Source organism: Fulmarus glacialis, unplaced genomic scaffold (assembly GCF_000690835.1).
Source record: "Fulmarus glacialis isolate BGI_N327 unplaced genomic scaffold, ASM69083v1 scaffold16364, whole genome shotgun sequence".
NCBI classification, from domain to species: domain Eukaryota; kingdom Metazoa; phylum Chordata; class Aves; order Procellariiformes; family Procellariidae; genus Fulmarus; species Fulmarus glacialis.
Window position 1 is genome coordinate 1,434 of NW_009207545.1, and position 17,982 is coordinate 19,415.

General features: G+C 35.1%; 1 protein-coding gene across 1 annotated transcript in view; it reads left to right on the forward strand.

Annotated features, from left to right (window-relative positions):
* Positions 1 to 1,846: 1,846 nt before the first annotated feature.
* CRBN (cereblon) overlaps positions 1,847 to 17,982 on the forward strand; it is a gene marked incomplete at its 5' end in the record, with an annotated part of 18,735 nt that continues 2,599 nt past the window's right edge. Inside the window, 8 exons of the mRNA XM_009576162.1 lie at positions 1,847 to 1,959; positions 2,125 to 2,327; positions 3,215 to 3,364; positions 7,101 to 7,263; positions 11,354 to 11,416; positions 12,148 to 12,232; positions 13,839 to 13,954; positions 17,075 to 17,139. Of these exons, the coding sequence (XP_009574457.1) occupies positions 1,847 to 1,959; positions 2,125 to 2,327; positions 3,215 to 3,364; positions 7,101 to 7,263; positions 11,354 to 11,416; positions 12,148 to 12,232; positions 13,839 to 13,954; positions 17,075 to 17,139 (958 nt within the window). The remainder of the gene's footprint in view (positions 1,960 to 2,124; positions 2,328 to 3,214; positions 3,365 to 7,100; positions 7,264 to 11,353; positions 11,417 to 12,147; positions 12,233 to 13,838; positions 13,955 to 17,074; positions 17,140 to 17,982) is intronic.

Consider the following 17,982-nt stretch of genomic DNA (forward strand, 5'->3'; position numbering starts at 1 on the left):
CTTCATGAAGCTAAGCAAAATGCTGGCCATTTTGTACATCTTAAACATGTTGCAATCATTCATGGTTAGGGTTCCTAGCTGAATATAATGGAAGACAAATTTCATAAAGAAATGGAATATTTTTTACAGTAATTAGGAAGATGATGTCTTGCTGCTTTAACTTCTGTAATTAGGTAAAACACCAAAGAGAGTCTGTAACCTCTTTTCTTGTTGTGCTGGATCATTTCTTGTTGAGATAAATACAATATAGGATGGAGCCATAACATTAGCGTGTCGTGCCATGCCTCCTACAGAGGAGGTTCTGTAAACTATGCAATTAAAAAAAAAAAAAAAAAAGTGAGGTGAAGCAGAAAGAAGACCATTGACTAAACGTTTTGTAAAGAATACATTTAACAAACGTGTCTGAAGGCTGAAGAGGGAAAGAAATGGTTCTCCAAAACGAGCTTATAATGTCTTCTTCACTGTTCTCTTGTCCTCCCACTCTGAGAAATAGTAAGAGCTCAGTGAAAGAGGGCGGTGGTGCTCCCATTTCTGAAGGAAGTTCCTTCCTTCTGGAGCATCTTTCCTTTGTAAAATTTGCCTACAATGCCTTTCAGATAAGATAATCACTCCACCTTTTAAATTTTCAACTCTGGATTATTTCTTAAGAAGATACTAATTGCAAAGGCAGGCAACTAGATAGACTATTGTAAAGATATTTTTCTGCCTATCTTGTAATGTAATAGCTTTCAAGATCTAAATGATGTTTTTCAGCACTGTTGGGATTATCCGTTATCCAGCAGCTATTGGTTTAAGAATCCTGCAGATTGGTTTGAAAAGTTTATGATAACATCTATTTTAGATACAGCATTGTGTATAAATACTGTTTGTGTTAAAAGAAATAGGATCAAGTAATACAGTTACAAATGTATGATAATTACATTGCATTTGTTTTGGGTGAGTATTTGCAGGCATACATTTTATGGTAATGCACAGAACAGTCAGTGAAATCAGCGTTTTAGAGATAGGTATATTTTTTATTATCTTCAGTATGTTTTTTTAATTTACTTCTAAATATTTATACAGATTTTATACAGATAAATGCACTATTTATGTGTTTCCAAAATAAAATATACTGATAATTTAACAGTCCTCTTGCCTGAAAGTAATTTTAGAATTGACACCTGGAACTGAGAAATGGGAAGAAAGTAGTCATTTTTAAATACTATTTTGAACCTGAAATCCTTTGCAGGGTCATGTTATTTGCTTCCTTAATAGTTGCTTTTCCTGGGTTTGTGCGTGTGTTGTGGTTTTTGTGTGTGTGTGTATGTGTGTTTAGTATACACATAGGAGATGTTATACACATTTCACTGACAGCAGTGAAATTGTCTAAAATACCAGCAAGAGTCTTTGCATGAATATAGAGCTTCAGATTACTTTTAACTCGCTTGCTTTTTGTGTGCAGTTATATTGTTCAGGTTTGTACTGCTGCAAACACTGTATTCAGCATCCTACAAGAAATTAAGTTATCTGGCATCCCCGTGTACAGGCAAAAGACATTTAGAATTGAGATAAGGAAATACTACTGTAGTGAAAATCTGAGCTGACAGAATTTGTTTATTATTTTCTTCCAAGAAAACTTGTTCTTTAGCCTTTCAGAAATAAATTTGACCCTTTCTATATAACGGTGATTTTGCTGTAACAGCGAGAAAATTATTTTTCACAAGTTTACAAATACAAAAGTTGCTTCCCTGTGAAAGGCTGTAGCCTGGGAATATGGAATGCATTTCTGCGATTCTCTGATTTTTCTCAGTATCTTAGTCTTTATTGATTGATTTCTACACAATATTCTGTATATGCTTATTAGCAGAGAGTGAGGAAGAGGATGACAATGAAATGGAAGTTGAAGATCAAGATAGTAAAGAAGCTGAAAAGCCAAATGTCATTAATTTTGATACCAGTTTGCCAACATCACATGTGGTATGTTCTTTATATATTGTCCATGAAATACATCTTGAAGAGGTTTTGATTGGTTTTGTGTAATTCTATTGTAATATGCTTAAGCCAAAGACGTAATTTTATTTTATCCTTGTAAGTCACCAAAACCTCTTATACTACTGTCATTTCCTTACTTATTGTTTTCAGTATTTAGGTTCTGATATGGAAGAGTTTCATGGAAGAACGGTGCATGATGATGACAGCTGTCAGGTGATTCCAGTGTTGCCCCACGTGATGGTGATGTTGATTCCTGGACAGACGTTACCTCTTCAGCTTTTTCGTCCTCAAGAGGTTAGCATGGTGCGGAATTTAATTCAGAAAGACAGAACGTTTGCTGTTCTTGCATACAGGTAAAATACACGAGTTTACTGATGGTATGCAGCATGTATTTTTAGGATTACTTATTTCTTTGGATACTAAATCAAAAGCAGATGGTAGCATCAGTTCTGTGGTGATTAACATAAGTTGTGGTTTGAAATTGTTTGATAAAAATTGTCTTCCAATACATAATGAAAAGGTTTTTATGTCATATTGGGTAGCTGCATGACAGTATCACGTGTTTGTGTAGAGAAACAGTAAGTGTTGATCTGCTTTCCTTGTTTGAGCATCCTCTTGATTTCAGTAACTGAATGCACTGCTCCATCTTGCTTAAAGAATAAGCCTTGATCTGTGATGTGAAAATCAGATTCTTATTTTGAGAACTGTATTGTTGTAAAGATGTATTTGCTTGTTTTGTGTATAAATTAACAAGCACAGACAAATGTTTCACAATTGAGTTGAGAGACAGGAGGTGATAGAAAAGCAGAAAAGATAAAAGGCTTGTCTGTGCCAAAAGAAGTTGGGAATGCTCCTCCCTCTTCCCCCAATTTACTATGGTTTAATTATGTAGGAGGTGGGAACAGTTGTTTTTAGAAAGTCAATCTGAAGAATTTTGGTACCTTCAGTATCTGCATTTCAAATGCAGATACATTGGCGATCCCTGTGTTCCCAGAATTTCACCTCTAGACCCTAAAATAAAACCAAGTCAACTAGCAAAAACCACAAACCAAACAAAACATTGGAAGTTGCTTTTAAAATGGAAAAATAATGATTGCAGTTAGTTGACGGTATTATACCAAATTTACTTTTTTGATAAGACTAAACATGTACAGTCAGTGCAGGTAGACTAACTTGTGAAATCTGAATGAACAATGCTGTTTGGAGGGTAGGTAACCTTTTTTAATTCTATTACTTTTAGTAACGTACGTGAAAGGGAAGCACATTTTGGAACAACAGCAGAAATATATGCCTACAGAGAAGAGCAGGAATATGGAATTGAAACAGTCAAAGTGAAAGCAATAGGAAGACAGAGGTTCAAGGTGCTTGAAATAAGAACCCAGTCAGATGGGTAAGAAAATTAATTCTACATACTGCAAATCTTGTTTCACCAAAACATTTACATTTTGCTGCAGGTGCATCTGCCCTTTCAGTTTGACTTTCAATTGACTGATTAGTATAGATATTAATTGAATGCTTAATCAGTAGCTTCTCTGGTTATTAAGGACTTCTCACATTTCCTATTCTAAGACTCGTGTTTTAGTTGTTAATAACTTTGCTATAAAATTCTCTAAAGAATATCTACCTGTAGTTTGATTTGATGTGTGTGAGAAAACACCTGTCAGAATGACTTTGTTTCTGAAAATTAAGTCAGGAAGAAGATGTTGATTTGCCTGCATTATTAGTTCTAAAGCTTTATTTCAAAATCATTCACATCCCTGTTTCAAACCGGATGTGAAATGAGAGGATACAATATGAAGTGTCTTGTGGAAAGCCTCCCTGATAGCGACCAGATTCCATTCCTTTGAAAAACTGTAACTTTCATTTTCTGAAAGGAGACCTTTCTAGAGATGGTCTGCATTGGACGTGTTCCACTTCATAAGTTTATGTGCAATTGCAGCTCTGAATTGCTGCAGGCGAGGGTCTGACACTACAGCTAATAACGATATGCTTGTCCTTTTTAGTACTTTGAGTGATCTTTAACTACGGAGCCTCAATAGCATGCAGAAGGATTCAGCTGCATGATTCAGATATGGAGAGGACAGTAACTGTGCCCAGAGGGGTGCTGGTTTTCATGAGAAGCTGCCCATGAAAGGGGAGGACTGGAGTCTGGTAATAATGGAGAAACAAGTTGCTTCTCTTGTTCATTTTTCCCTTTGTAAAACATAAAAGGACACTGAGATTTCTGGATAAATATCTGAATATGAAAATAGGTTCCTGATTTTTGCTAACTACAAGCAGCCCGTCATTTTCAGTTTCTCAAATACTAAATCTTGTTTATTTCAACGGTTGTCACAGTTTAGTACATCCTTACCTTCAGCAAGTCTCACCTCTTCCTTTCTGACTGTTCAGTGATAATTCACTGATAGAAGAGTGCTACTTCTCCTGTTATTGGCTGACAATTCTTTTCATGTGCTTGTCAAACACACTCAAATCGGCTTTGATAGGAGTATTCTCTTCTCTTCTATATTCTAGTCCTATTCTTTTCTATATTCCAATGTGATATTTAGAGGCCACTGACAGTTTTATCATACTATGTAATTAATACCTTTGTTCATTTATGAAAGTGGCTGAGACCCTTAACATTTAGTTAAGAGTATGCTGCGTCTTCTGTCATTTTCAAGTTCTTCTTGACATCATGCATTGCATCATGAGCCTCTGTCAGCATCACTGGCCACAGATACAGGCTCCAGACATTGATTCTGTGAGCATGTGACAATTCTTAGCACAATTGCTAGAGGTTTTTATAATCTTTTCTGCAAGGCATATAACATCTTACTCCAAATCTGTAAATCTAAAGCTAATTATCTCTATTCCGCTATTGTTCAGTATAGTGGCATTGCTTTAGAAAGAGGCCTAGGAACAGTCTGACCTCAGCATTTTCTTAGGCTTTTGCGACCTGCAGCTGAAGAAATGAAGAATATGTGTGCTACTTGCTATTTATCACTATCTAACATTTGGTTACAGATAACATATTCCAAATTTTACAGCTTAGAAAAACCATTGCTTGAACACAAGATGGCAGTACTTGGACTGCTAGAGTAGCAATGGCATTGTTACTGAGAATTCAGTATCCAGAAACAGTTAAGATGTATGTGATTTTGTTGTATTGTTAAAACATTTTATTATGATGCTTTTATATCTACTGACTAGCAGAGATCGCTTTTACACAGCACGTTCACAAGTTTCTTAAGTATGAATTTTTAAATGTGTGAAATAAGGGAGGCAAGATTAATCTTCTCATCATGGCAAGCTCTGGATTTGTTGGAATGACTTAAACTATATATAGTTTCTCTGCTTTCAAACAGTCACATGCTTGGGAATTCTGTAGGGATGCATATGGGATTCAAAATAGTTGAATTAAGCTAGAATCATTGCTCAGTCTCAGTATTCTGGCACTCTTCATAGAAACACTTCCCAGCATTTCTTCAGAGTAAACCTACGGAAGTAAGAACAGGCAAAATGACCAGAGCCCTACATAAACCAACAGGGGTCTGTGTATTATGCACACGGAAACAAGATTGGAATCAGTGTTTACCTTAACATCATCAGAATGACTGATGATTTACCTGAATATGTCAGTTGTCTCAACAGAAACTTTTCTAGGCTCATGGATGAATGCTTCAAGTCTCAGTAATATAGTCAGTAGAGTGTACTTACCCATTTGTGAACCTCTTCCAAACCACCAGCAGTAAGGAATGCTGAAAATTTTGCTTTGGGGAAAACAAAAAACAGGCCTTTTTGATTCAGTGGTTGGGCTAATTAATTCTCATTAATTCTGTCATTTGCAAGAGTAATCCGTTAGGTCTTTTAAATCTTACATGTACATTTACTTTTGCAGTTTTGTACAGTGACGTTCATAAGGCTTTCTAACTTGATGCTGGTTCTCTTAGGGAGTCTAGTTCTGGTGATCAGAACCCTAATGAGGGCTGCTGGCATGAGGTTAATAGGCAGGGTGCTCTCTGAGGGACAAGGATAGCTAGGTTAGTATGTACTAGCCTAGTATATGTTGCTGGCAAGAATTTTAAGTGTCTTGACACATGTATATCTGTAGTGAATATTAAGAGAGATGGCACACTTCAGAGATCTCTAATTACTAGAAAAATGAATGTTTTCTTCTACAGTGTTGTCCCTGTAAGTACAATTGGATATTTGTAACGACATGCATCTTAATATTTCAGGATTTCTGATGCATAATACTGTTAAAATGTAAAGTCCTTCCTGCTAGACAGTATTCTTAGTAGCCATGTAACTTGCTGAACTCTTTGCAGAATACGTGACCTGGTTGATGCTAGGATATTAAAAAATGATCAGAGTCTGTATCTTATTTCTGCTGATTTTGAACTCTAGTTAAGCACATAAGCTTTTGTGGTTTGAAGATAGCAAACTGCATTTCAGCTAAACTTCCTTTCTGAGGGTTTGGTATGTAATAGCTGACTATTAGTTTATTATGATATGTAATAGCTGACTATTACTTACCAAAAGTAACTTGAGGAGACAAAAAATCTAATAATACAATGATGAGATGGTAGAATATTCTGCTGTGTTGCTGCTGCCAATCTGGCTTTAATTCTGTCCACCACAATCCCAACAGATATCTAGTGCTCCAAAATACAAAGACAGCCCGTTGTATCCCATGGAAAAGGAAGCTAACTGTGAGAGAGGGAAAAAACAGCACAGAAACTTTTGCTGAAAAAATTAAAGCAGTGATTTTTACTGTAGAGTTCGTGTATCAGTGCAAAAAATACTTGGAAAACAGCTAATTATGGTTTTTAAAGGAAAAGGAAAAATAGAGATTGCTTCTGTCTTCAATTTAGGTAGATCAAAGTCCAGTCAGCATGGTGGCTTTAATAATTTAGCCAAGGGCATGCGATAATCTGTGTTCTAGTATGTGTTTGGCTTGCTACAGATATGCTGTATGCATATCTGTAATTCGATTTACATTAACACAACTTTAAAAATCTAATTAAGTGGATTGCTGCTTAAATTCTAATTTCACAAGCCTATGTTTTTACAAGCCATAAAATCCATTTTTTTAAACTCTTGTATATGTCTATGTATCTCATGGTTTTTTTGTCTTTTATCAGAATCCAGCAGGCTAAAGTACAAATCCTTCCTGAGCGAGTGCTGCCTTCAACAATGTCAGCAGTACAGCTGCAGTCTCTCAGCCGGTGCCATATATTTCCTTCTTCGAAACCTACAGCATGGCAGGATCAAACTATACATCAATGGTGGCAGAAATATCAAAAGGTTAGAAGCTAGTTGTGGTGGTGGTTTTTTTTTTTAATTTTTGATGGTATTTTGAAAATCAATATAAAATTCCATCTGTTCGTCTTTAGAGGATGCACAACTGTGATGTTAGATGCCAACCTCCTGCTTTTGTCGCATATTGTGTGATTGTTTATTAGCCATCAACATGGGGAAATACACATTTTGTATTATGAGTTCTCTTTGGTTTTAATTACAGCATTATTAGATTAATATTATTACATAATAATTCATGTAATATTACAATTAATTTTTTTTACATCATCAAAACACCTCAGAGAGAGTGCTGGTTGGTAAAGCTTGTAGATGATGAAGCGTTGGTGGAAAAAACAGTAAGATTCTAGGATTTTATTTGTAGAAAGGTTAAAGAAGCATCTTGGGTTTTAGTGACATTGCTTTGACAATAAAAATATTGGCAATCAGTGTTGACAGTGCCAGTGCTATTGCTTTCTCCTTGTCATAATGGTTTGGTTTTGGAAGTAAGGATGCTTTTGTAACTGTTTCTCTGTGACTGATTCAGGTAGAAGAGGTCTTTAAAGAGCAGAGGTGGTTTAGAGATGACTCCCAAATTTCAGTGATGAAACTGAAGACCTGTAATGTGTTAGCTTGGAATCACAATTCCATTTGCTAATTTTGTTTTAAAACCTGCACCAGTTGAAGGATTAACTTCTGTACCTGCAGTTACTTGTTTACAGAAAATGTGGATCTGTGTTAGAATGACAGACTCAGGTTTTTTAACTCAGTTAGGTACTCCCACAAAGATGATTGTTGGCTAACAACTAGGCTGTACTTTAGTTTTGAGCATGCTTTGTGTTGCACTTTCATCGTGTAAATTCTTATATAACACATATCTAAAGTTCTTGCTGACTTCTGTGCTTAGTCATTATCTTTGTCAGCTCACAGTATTTCTATACAATCCATTTATTCTGGCCAATTGCATATGTATGTCTAAGGCTGTTTTTTCAAGTATGTCTAAGTCTGTATTTGTTCAACTGATTTACCTTCTGGGATAGTTAATATGTCATTCCCCCCCCTCTTTTTTTTCCCCTTTTTTTTCTTTTTAACGGAATTAAGAAACTTTCTTAAATTTTATTATGGTACTACAAGTGACAAGATAGGAGAGGGTCATAGAAATCTCTAATTTTTTTTCATGCACTCTGCATATGGTGACATAGTAGTTATTAGCAGAAGATGGTGCTTTTATAGACAAAGTGGGTGAATTAGCAGTTTCATGGTCTTACCAATTTTATTTTCTAGAGCTTTTTTAATTAGCATGCAGACTTTACACTTCTTTAGAAGTAGAGGAGAAATAATAATTATCAAGATGTTGGTATTGTCATTAGGGAATTAGGTTCTACCTTGCTAGAACCTAATTTTGCTTCATTGGCACAAATTATGTCTTTGCTTGTTTACAGTATTTTTGCAGCACTGCAGCTGTGACAGTACTTGGAATCAGGAGGGAATTCACACTGAGATTGTAGGGCAGAATTTTCAAGAGTCCTAAGTGGCTGATGCCAGGCTTAAGCTACAAACTTTTGCATTGCTCAGGGGAATAATAAGGTGTGATTTGTGCTGGAGACAGCTGTGCTGTTTAAAAGGTGCTAAAAGATGCATTTATACAAGTGAATGTGCACTTTTACCAGTATACAGCGTTTTCCTTTAGGAGTCTGAAATAAAATGTACTGTCAAAAGGATAAATAATATAATAAATAATAAATTATGTTTCCCACAATAAGCACCATGCTAGCGTATTGTACTAGCGTAGTCATACCAGCAAAAGCCTTTCAAATGTAAACCTAGCTCATTCTCAGGCACCGTGCAAGCTTTTCAAAGACTAACTGTCATTAACAGTGGACAAATATGCACTGTAAGGTTAATGGGACAGGAGTTAGCACTGAGGCCAGTAGGAGAGGATGTGGTGAAACAGGGCAACCTGACACTTTTGAAAAAACTAAAATTGTGGCTTATTTATTATTTATTTAACCCACTGTTTCAGTGGCATGTAAGAGGAAAGATACCTTGAAGTCTTCTGTATCTGTAGAGATCTTTGGAACTACTTGCAGAAATTAATATAGAATCCTAGTAACTCTCACTGTCAGATGTGGTTAAGGTTTGGATTTGTATTTTTTTCTTCAATGGTTTCGAACTATGTAGCAAAAAAAAAAAAAATCATTAATAACAAAAAGCTATTGATTATCGGAGTTCTTGAACAAGTTCATCTATGAGTTAACAAGCCCAGAAACCCTGAGCTTAGTGGGGACGGGGGTGGAAATCCCTTTCCAAGACTGAGTCTTTCTGACGATAGCTGAAATACAGTGCACATGTTTTGTGGATTGAGATACAGATCCAGAGTAGGGGCATTGTCCTATTGACCTCCATTGCTCTATTGATATCAGTAGAACTGGCTGTTTCCAATATGACAGGCTGTACCTATGTTTACTAATATATTGAGAAACAGCAGAAAATGGAAGTTGCATTTTAAGAACGGTTTCTGCTCCATGCAAGACCTGACCCCATGTCAGCTGATACAGAAAATATACTTGCTAATTAAAACAATAATTTGAGTTGTGGTGTTCCTGAATGCTTTCTTCGAAGTACCATTTATTTGCTGTGGATCTTGGTCTCTATTGCCTGATTTTTTTTTCTTTTTTTTCTTGTTCTCATTTGTAAAATAAGGATAGTAGCCCTCAAAGGGAAAATGAAAATTTAATTTGTAAGTATTTATAGAACAATTTGAGATCCTCTTTTGGAAAGCAATGTGGTTATGTAGTGTACTGCTTTTTATATTTTTATTAACCTAAATCTATAAATTTAAGTGTTCTGAAGTTACTGTAGAGAATTGGTTAACTAAGCAAATAACCTTCCACTGCTGGAAATTTGGTGGTTAAGGAATTCGGTTATAATCTAGGTTTTCTTGTCTGCAGGATATACACAGGCTGAAGATTTTTTAGAGGTGATATTTTAGAGGTGCCATTTGTACTTTGTTCCTCCATATTTGCTCTGTATTGTTGTATAGATATTTTCTACACAATTCAAGTGAACGCATTAGTTATGTTAACAGTGAAGTATGATACAGTAGCATGGGCCACTCCTATTAGTAAAATTTTTATTTTGAAAGAATACCCTTCAATAAAAAATTGGTTATGAGACCTTCAGGGTTTTTTTTTTCCTATTGTTTTTGTTTTCCTCCTCCACATTTGTTTCTTACTCAGTGCTCTATTTGGGTCTAAATTTTTCTTCATAGGATGTTGTTAGATGGATATAGCACAATATTTTATTCACTGTCTTTGGGAAGTTATAGTAAAGCTATTAATAGATGTTCAGTAGGCTGGCACAAGCATTGATGTTCAGTAAGCATTTCTGAAAATACGATTTCTGTTAAAAATAGATACCAGAATGAGAGTGGCTAGCAATATGTGATTAAACATCAAAACTATCCAAGGTTTCTTAATCAGTAATTGTTCTTCTGCGAGAAAGCATCCTCTGGAACTCCTAACTTGTGTGTTGTTTTTTTTTGTTATGTTTTTAACAGATTAGTTTTCCATTTTAAAATTATCATTGTATATCCTTCGAATTTATATATGTTAGCTTAAAATACCTGATATGGCCCATTAATCTCCTTTCATTTTATTTATGCATTTGACTAAATTGATATTAATAGTTTAGTCACCTTACATAGTGGTTTGCTGTGGTTGCTGAAGTAGCAACAATTGATGGAGACTAAGGAACAGATGCACTATCTAATAGTACTTAAATTTTTTGAACTGTCTAGATTTCAGACATGTTCTTTTGAAAGGCATAATTTCTTATTACTAAACATTAGAAATACTTTAATGCTGAGACAGGTTTTCTGAGAAAATCCATATATTGTCTGTCTTGTACAGAAGTCTTAGGTCTCAATGCATTTGAGAAGTGGTTTGGAAGCTTCATGTTGAAGTACTGGTCCTGATGGTGATAATTTGTTGTGTCTTTAGATAATCAGGTATCTCTTCTCTGTTTTATTTGTTTGAACAAGAACTGTCCCTAAGATCTGCTAATGTTAAAGAATAAATATTTGTGGTTTTGGTTTTAGAGGAAGTTCCACTGTGCAAGTTTGACATCTTGGCCTCCCTGGCTCTACTCTCTATATGATGCTGTAAGTTCACCCTTTGTATTACCAAATAATACACAATTAGTTTTGTATGTTTTAATATCTAACTATTGGATAGTAAAAGCTTTCATTTTTTTGGCTTATAAGTTTAAGTTTTAAAGCAGTGTATAGTTTTCAGTTTACTGTGAAAAGAGCAGGAAGGGCTTCCTCCTCTGTATAGTTGTTCCCTCATGCTAGAGCATGTGTCTGGGGTGGGTAACAGAGGTTCAGGTTCCTGCTGTGTTGTCTCAGAGGAAAAACTCAATCCTCTGTCCCACATGCTCCAGGTGAATATCCTAACCACCAGGGTGCTGGATAGTCTTAGGTCTGTCTTTCCTGTTGGAGTTGGTTTACTCTTTAAAATGTACATACTACTTTATATACGTATGCATATATGTATATTAGTACATAAAGTAATTAGTGTAAGAGAGGCAGAAGTAGGGAGGAGGCTAGCCCTCATCGCATTTGTACAGTTGTAGAATTTTAACAGTTGTCTTCTTATCTCAAATGAGAGTTATAACCACCATGGGCCATTGGTTCATTTTGGCCGTTTCCCATCCTATTTTGCTCTTAGTTTAAAATATGTAGGTACAAAATGAGTCCGTAATTATTGTAAGTCTTAAAAGCTAATGTCCACTTAGGGAAAATAGCTTACTCTACATTTTGCTTCCTTTTTTTTTTTCCTAAGAAAACAGAAATACCTATGTATTTAAATTAGGCTTTTCTTCTAACAAAAGGAAACCTTGATGGAAAGAGTCAAGAGGCAGCTACATGAATGGGATGAAAATCTTAAAGATGAATCTCTTCCAGCAAACCCAATAGGTATGGTGTTGTTTAGCCTATGAACTCAATTTTTTGGTTTTTTTTAAGTTTCCTAAGAAAACAAAACTTAGATAATTACCTTTTATTGGCAGTACATCCCTCACTTCCAGTTTCCGATAAATGTTGATGATTGACTGTGACAAAAGGATGATAGAGCTTTTAAAACATCCTCCAACCATGCGGAAACATGTTCAGTAAAAGAAATAGAACTCATTCTGTGCCATAGCAGGAGGAATGTGATCAAAGTGTTTCATAAGAAAACAAGAGCCAAAAGCATACTAGATTTTTAAAATTATCTTTATGTCAGTCTAAGTGTTAGTATATATAATCTCTGTGTTCTTACTTCTTATTACCTCTTATCAGACATGAGGGAAAATAGCACCAGTGACCTAATTGTCAGATTTCGTGCCTTAGCCAGCATTGAACAAGTGAACAAGTCTCTTCTCTCTGCAGGTCTCTAGGATCTAATAAGGTGGAAACCTCAGCTGAAGCTGAAGCCTTTCTAAGGGGAAAAACATTCTTTCCTGTGTAGACTCTCAAATACCTAGTAAGGGAGAAATTCAGACTGCAGCCTTCAATTAAAGTCAGTTAAGCACCGAATACAGGTCTGGGCTCAGCAGTTTTGGTGTACATGGAACTCTCGTTTATGATTTGCCTAAAGTAGTGGTTGAAAGTACTTCTCGTCTGCTTTGCCCAGAGTGCTGCTTAGAGGATCGTATATGGAAAACATATGAAATAATTGACAACAAACAAAAAAATCCAGTATTTTTTTGGCACTTCTTTTCTCATGATTCACAGCACACTGATATTTTGCTGACGTAAATTTTCAGCTTTTGAATTCTTTTACAGGCTGTGAGGAGTAGGGTGATTTCCAGCTTAGCAAGGCTTTTGTTAGCTAAATTAAAGACTGACTGTAGTAAAGTCCACTACCTTTTGTGTTTGTGCCTTTTAATACCTGATTGAAATTGCTGCCTGAGAATTTTTTTGTCGTCTTGACTGAATATTTTTGGATCTAATTTTGGTCTGCATTCAGATGATGGGGAAAAAACCTCCAAAACCTCCAGAAGGGAGTGTATGCAGAGTATGTCTTTTGCCTTCTCACAATATAACAGTAAAGAATACTTTCCTAGTACTAACATGAGTAATAAACTTGGTTGTAATTTATGAAGGAGGTGTATTTTGGGGGGGGTTTTCTTTAGTTTTTCCTTCTCTCATAAAAGCATGTCTGTCTTTTTTCAAAAAAAAAAAGAGGAAGTGCAAGCATAAAGATAACCACCGGTGGTTGGAAAACTCCATAATTCTCTTTTGAAGTGAAAGTCGGTATCAGACAATGTTCTCCAGGGGTCTGTTCTGGTTTTCGAATACATTACTTTACTAGCATTGTTCATTCTCCATCACTGGTGATCTTTAAGTGTGGATTAGACAAATATCTTAGAAGAGGCTTTACGTGTGCATGATCCAGCCTTAGGGCAGAACGATGTACCGAGATGAGCTCTAAATGTCTATTATAAACCTAAGTTTTAGCACTCTGTCTGTGACTGAGTAAAAGTAGTGGGTTTTATTTCTCTCTAAAATTCTAACAGGCCTGGTATTTTCTCATTTCTAGATTTTTCTTACAGAGTCGCTGCTTGCCTGCCAATTGATGATGCGTTACGTATACAGTTGCTTAAAATAGGTAGTGCTGTTCAGCGACTCCGGTGTGAATTAGATATTATGAACAGGGTGAGTATTTGTTCTTTACTTGCCATTAAATTGTTTTCACAAAAAAAATAGGAGTGACTGTTACAATCTATAACAAAAACGTATGAAATTTCCAAATGATACGTCTAGAGAGTGAATTTGGGTGTTCTTTCATTTCTTTCTTCCCCTTTAAAAGGTTGCTCAGAAAGGAAGATGCTCTCTCTCCATACTAGAATTTATGTTTGGCAGCAAGCAAGAAACATACAATAATACTTGTTTTTGTTAGAAATTGTATTTCAATACCTCACAGCACTTTTTTCGCCAAGAGATGGTGCTAGAAGTCCAGTGTTACTCATAACCATCTTAGGAACATTGTAACCCCATATTAACAGTATAATACACTGCAATCAAGTAGCTTTGTGCCATGAAAACTTGTGGATTTGGTAACAAAAGATAAATCTTTCTAGTATTGAGCTATTGAGTATACGTCTACGTATTGGACTGAAAGGATTTTTGCTAAAGACATGTATTGACTTGTTAGGCAATACCTTTTTAAGATGTTCAAAAACTTGTCTTCCCTTCACTTCTTTCCATTGCTATGGCCATGTAATGCTCTAAATGTAGGACATTAAAGTTTTATTTCTACATAGTACATTTCTTTATAATAATATATACTTTCTTAATAATAATATCTACTATAAGTAACATTAAATGTTGTAAGTGATAATGCAACTAAGTATCAGTCAACCTCATGTTGAATTTGACTGTTTTAGGAACAGCATTTGCAACAACAGCTCCAACAGGAGTTCAGATTGCTATTCTCTTTCCAAAGAAAAAACGCTGAAAAAAGCCATTGGTGTAAATACAAGTTTTAACTGTAAACTTGTTTATATGTTTGATAGTGGTAGCTGGAATATTTACTCTTGAATTCTTGAATGGAGAGACAAATTAATATTTTGTTAATACATTTCATATCACAAAGAATAGCTATATACATCTTGATTGACCCTCATCTTGCTGGTTGTAAGCTTGTTGGGGATACAAAAGTACTGTCTCAAACATTAGTATAACATAACCCCCGTCACTGTTGTGTTTGTCTGTTGGCTATAGAGCAGTGGAAATTTTGCCTGTTTGCCTAAAAAGTACTGCCTGTTTCTGGGCAAAAGAGTACCAGAGTATCATTTTAATACTGTTCCTCTTCCCAAAGTTCATGCACCAAAAATCTGAAAGGGAATATCCAGAGAAAAGGAGACAGAAAACATCTCTTCCAAATTCTGAGACAAAAATGGACAGATTTTTGCGTGAGGCTATGTAATCAGAATTGAACTTCATTTGTCTTTCCTGAGTGAGAAACTCGGGAACTATTCTGATATTCAGGTACTACTAAGAACTATTCATGTTCAGGACATTGTATATTTTCTATAAATCCCAAAGAGACAAGAGGACTTAAGTTACCTTCATAAAATGTAACGTAAAGTTGATTTTTTAGCCTACACCAAAAAGGTGTTTTCTTCAATGTGACATTTTTTTCTGTAAATGTGTTTAACTGTTCTATATTAGTGTGAGAATGTAAGTGCATTATGGTTTTTTACAATTTTTTAGCAACATTTATTTTGGTCAAATCCACTCTTTTTAAGCCAGGGTTCTTTAATGAGAAGGGGTGCTCTGGCAACATAGCATATATTTTGGTTTACTTGAGAAGGATGGATTGAACATGTTTGATTGTTCAGAATGTAATTTACAGTAATATAACTAATTGTAAGACCTGATCCATTTTCTTTTGTCTTTGATATCAGTGAATTGTATTGTACTTTTAATAGCTTTTCCTGTTATTAAAGACAGTTAACTGTTTCTGTGCTTATTTTTAAAGGAAATTACATCACTCATAGGTATAACACTTCTGTGAATTCAGCTTGAGAGTGCTAATCGTAGTAATGAGATAGGTTTGGAAATGGAGGGATGGAATTAAGTAGCTGTCTAAATTGGATTCTGAGAGGGTTGTATGAGCATTAGATTATAATCTGTAGTAAGGGTTGTTTAAAAGAGTGAGCGATAGTAGGCATTAAAGGTCCCTGGTAGGAGAGAAAGGCCAAGTGAGCTTTAAGGGAAGTGAATTGGTGTATGATAAATAGTACCTGTACGGTAGAGCAATTTTCCTCCTTCAGTCTCCAAGAGCAGTAGACAGTGTGTTGAAAGTGTGGGACAGAACCAGTGTCGCCTGCAAGAAAGGAGCTGGAGGAGGTTGAAGTGCAGCAACAAGCCCAGAGCATTGGAATAGAGGAAAGGAGAGAGTGAAGACTGACGTAAGCCTGTGTAGTATGACATGAGTGGAGTGCAGGAGTTAGAGATCAGGGAAACTCAGAAGCACAAGCTATGATTTACTCAAAGTTTTAAAAGGAAATACGCTCACATAGGGACTTGTCCAAGTGAAGAGCCTAGGCACAGCATTTTCTTCCAAAATATAGTGGATAATTTTTTTGGTAATTTCACATGCATTAACCTTAAAAAGAGCTAGAAGTAATGCACCTCCTGAAAACTAATAGTAGTGTTCTACTAAGCTGATTTAAATGCTTATTTTCTGGGCAATGTCAGTGATGAATTGTTTCATTCTACTTTCTAGAAATTGTAGAAGATAGATTAATCTGTTATAATCTTCAAGAGAAAGATCAATACATCTTACATATTTTTCTTGAGGAAATTAAACCCACTGATTTTAATTTCAGTATTCTCAAATTTTACAGTATTCTCAAATTTTAGAAAAACTTAATGGTTGCATTTGTACTCATCTAGCTTTTCTGTGTTATATCTTGGAAGAGCAAAGTTTTTTTTCTAAATTAGCTTTTAAAGACCTTAGAAGGTTGACTCATTTATTATCTTTGTGTAATCAGACTCTCTTCTGTTTGTGGATTTTTTTTTGGGGAAAAAAAAATATTAAAAAGTGTTTTGTCTTTTAGATAACAATTAATGTTTACCATAAATCATAGAAAATTTTTTTTATCCTTTGCTAGAAAGAGAAAACGTAAGTGACTGCTGCCTAGATAAACAGAAGAATTGGTACAAAGTCTCTTCTGAGGGAAGGGGAGAGACAGTTTTATTATTTGCCACTCTGCTGACAAGTGTCTGGAAATGAATGAAATTACTGTCTTTGTTTTTCTTTTCAAGTGTACATCTCTTTGTTGTAAGCAATGCCAAGATACAGAAATAACTACCAAGAATGAAATATTCAGGTGAGTTTATTGCTCTTAATCTTTGGGAGGGTCTTGATCAGAAACATTGGCTCAGCAAAACAGATTAAGCTAGGTTATGTCTTAGAACTATTGTGTTTTCCACAACTCTGATAAAATTTAAGTAAATATTTATAAGGAATTTTCTTTATAAAGCAAAACAGGTTATTTGAGCTTTTTTAATAAAAAGTTAGTAAATCCAAACATAACCATGTATATTGTAACAGAAATTAGTGTGAAAGGCCATGTTATGTCATCTAGTCCAGCACCTTGCCACTGAATAGTTATGCACTCTGCAGTGAGTTTTGAAATACAAATTTGTTATGTATAAAATTTGGGATCTCATGAAATTTATTCAGAAATAAAAGGACAAAAAAATCCTCTCTCAGCACTTCATCCTGACATCTGTATGTTAACAAGCTTCAATGGCAGATTAAAATGCACTAATTGAGTGGTTTAGATAAACTCCCCGGATGTTGTCATGTAAGGAAATAGCCTATTTATGTCATTAAGCATTGTGATACCTTTTTTTATTTTGAGAGTATAGGGTTTAATCCTAATAACTTCACAAACAGTATATTCCCATTATATATTTGACCTATACAATATCTTCCATGTTCAACAGTGATAAGACTATACATTTTCCAAATAATTGATGCTTCTGGCAGTCTTCTCACTGTTTTAATCTTGAATAACTAATATCTATCCATCACATGATAATGTGAAGGTTAAAAGATATCTTGGTTTAACAAAGCAAGTTTTCCTTTATCAGTGTGATAAGAAGCTGACATGATAATTAAAAGCCATTTCTTTTCTTCTAATCAAATGATGGTTTCCAGAAACGAT